At 38.4% G+C, this 2,460-nt stretch overlaps 1 protein-coding gene across 1 annotated transcript; it reads right to left on the bottom strand.

The window, feature by feature from the left end:
* Positions 1 to 878: 878 nt before the first annotated feature.
* On the bottom strand, positions 879 to 1,799 carry LOC131801750 (uncharacterized). Its single transcript, XM_059120694.1, has one exon. The coding sequence runs from the start codon at positions 1,797 to 1,799 to the stop codon at positions 879 to 881; it is 921 nt and encodes a 306-aa protein (XP_058976677.1).
* Positions 1,800 to 2,460: the final 661 nt, after the last annotated feature.

Genomic DNA, 2,460 nt, shown 5'->3' with positions numbered 1-2,460 from the left:
TATTTTCTTGGCTTAATATGTCATCTGTATTTGTTTATGTTTGTGTTTTCTTTTCAATAACAAAAAAATTGTTTAGAAAACATTCAAATTCGGATGTTTTCAAAATGTTCATCGTATGCATCGACAAAATCTAGAGTTTTTGTAGCGAAATAATCCTTTAGAGATATATAGAACCTGGTTTTGGAAAGAAGTGCCGACCTTTCATTCAGTTTTCGCGGTTTTCAATTATTTATTCAAAATAAATGCAACAAGTTGTTTGATTTTGTTATTGTTTTGATACTATTTCTGACATTACAAGCCAAACAGGTAGACCTCTATACTTGCAATTTTTTCAAAGTTGACCTACCTTCTCTTCATTGTACCATGGATAGCCCTTTGGTCCAAAAAAATGTTGTTTTGAAAATTTCATCTCAATTGGATAAAAAATGCTACCTGTATTTTGTTCACAAAAATACATGGACATACTGACGGACGGACAGATTGAGTGACATGCATAAATCGACTCAGAAAGTGATTCTATGAAGATCCTCAAAAATAACTATAGGTCTATCTCGCTTCCCTCACCATGCTACAAACATACGCACAAAGACATGATACCCTTAACACTATGAGGTGTAGGGTATAAAAATTACACTATGCCTACATCTCGAATATTATGGCGCAATTTTAAAGGAATTCTTAGTTTCATATTTGGAAATTAAATTTTGGTGTAGACCTGCGTCTTTGGTCAGGAAGTTCGAATCCATAATCACTACTCTTTGAAACCTCTTCATTTTAAAAAAAATTAAATGTCCAGTTTTAAGAGACATTTTTGAATGAAACACACGATGTAAAAAATTATGTTAAATAAATAAGTTTATTTTTCTCTCGGTACCGTTTTAATCTTTTTTCGCTTGTTTAAGAGAACGTTGATATCTGGGGTAGTTGGCAAGTAACACTGGTGGCAGGCCAAAATCAGCTCTTGCCATGGGATTGAATTGTTCCGGCTGATGTTGAGCGAATGCTTGGAGTTGGAGACTAGCCGGTCCGGTTTGTAAATTGTGTACGGAATATTGAGGGGCAACAAAAGGTTGGACCGCTGGCTGGGGTTGAAGCTGTTGTGGTTGTAATGGTATCTGTGGTTGTGGTTGTTGCTGCTGCAGCTGCTGTTGATTGCCATATGACATAAAGTTATTGGCATAAGGTCCAGCGGAAACTGGCAACTGAGGCATTGGTGCTCCTGATACTGGATACTGTGGAATACCTACGGGAGATGGTAATTGAGGTCCTGGTTGTGGTCTTCCGAAACTATTGCCATTTTGGATAAAGGGAGTAATAGCGTTGGCTTGGAACGAGGGATTTCCAAAGAAGTAGCCAAAGGTATTCAGTGGTGGTCTGGCGAAATTCTGGCGCATCTGCTGTGGTGGTGGAAGACCAGCTAAACCTGGATAGGGAAACGATGAAGCATATGCAGGCATGGGTGCTCTCAAGAATGAATAACTGGGAGGATATACTGCAGCATCGTTGGGGAATCCTAAATATTTGCCACTGAATTCAACTGAATTTCCTTGAGGCTGTTCTATGGCCAATTCTGGATTATTAACCTCTTGGTTGAGCAATTGGGAACGGCTAGAAGCGGTATCCTTAGGTTTGGTATATTTGTCCTCCTTTTCTTCTTTATTCTTGGTACTTCTGCGTACACGAATATTTCTTACATCGTCGTTATTGTTGTCGTTATCTTCGAATCCTTTGGCCAATGATAACTGGCAAACAACTCCAATGGCCACAAAGCCGATCAAAATTTTCCGTATATTCCACATGTTGCGGTGTTCAATTCGATACTGATTTCCAACAGAAGATTGGCTTTCAATTTTATTGGAAAAATTTCACCAGACCTTTGCGGAGCTGGCGCTGATGCAGTGAAATTTTGTTTCTGTTGTCTTCCATTTCATGTCCACTTTCTTTTTTCTCGCTCATCTGCCCACATTTTAGGTCATAGTTAGTTAGGTACACAATGATTTTATAATCTGGTTTTATGTAAGAAATGATACGAAGCCACATTAACCACCGCCACCAATTGACACCTTTTTAGACTATCTGTGGCAGGTATACAATGGGTTCGTTTGTCTAGCGTTTATGAGTGTTCTGTTTTACAGCTAAATGTTGGGTGGATGATGGCCAGCGAAGGGCGTTGATTATGTTGGCGGTGCTAATGCCGATGACTAAGACGACGATGATGCAGTCTCGATTAAAATTAATAAATTTGAAAGATTTTCCTTTTGCTTTCAGACGCTAGAAAATACCATAAATTTGTATGAAGAAAACAAAAGACTTAAGGCACAAACCTGTTCGACCTCTTGTATTTCCTTCAAATGTTATTTATGGAGGAGATTTAAATATTCTATTATGATAATTAGTTGTGGGGTTAACATGCATCAGTATCCCAATTAATGATTTGGTGCCCATTGACCCACACTCGGC

Source organism: Musca domestica, unplaced genomic scaffold (assembly GCF_030504385.1).
Source record: "Musca domestica strain aabys unplaced genomic scaffold, Musca_domestica.polishedcontigs.V.1.1 17, whole genome shotgun sequence".
NCBI lineage: Eukaryota > Metazoa > Arthropoda > Insecta > Diptera > Muscidae > Musca > Musca domestica.
This window is presented reverse-complemented; position numbering and strand designations above follow the sequence as displayed.

Excerpts from the sequence above, each read along its gene's own strand:
- LOC131801750 (XM_059120694.1), bottom strand. The coding sequence starts at position 1,799 with ATGTGGAATATACGGAAAATTTTGATCGGCTTTGTGGCCATTGGAGTT.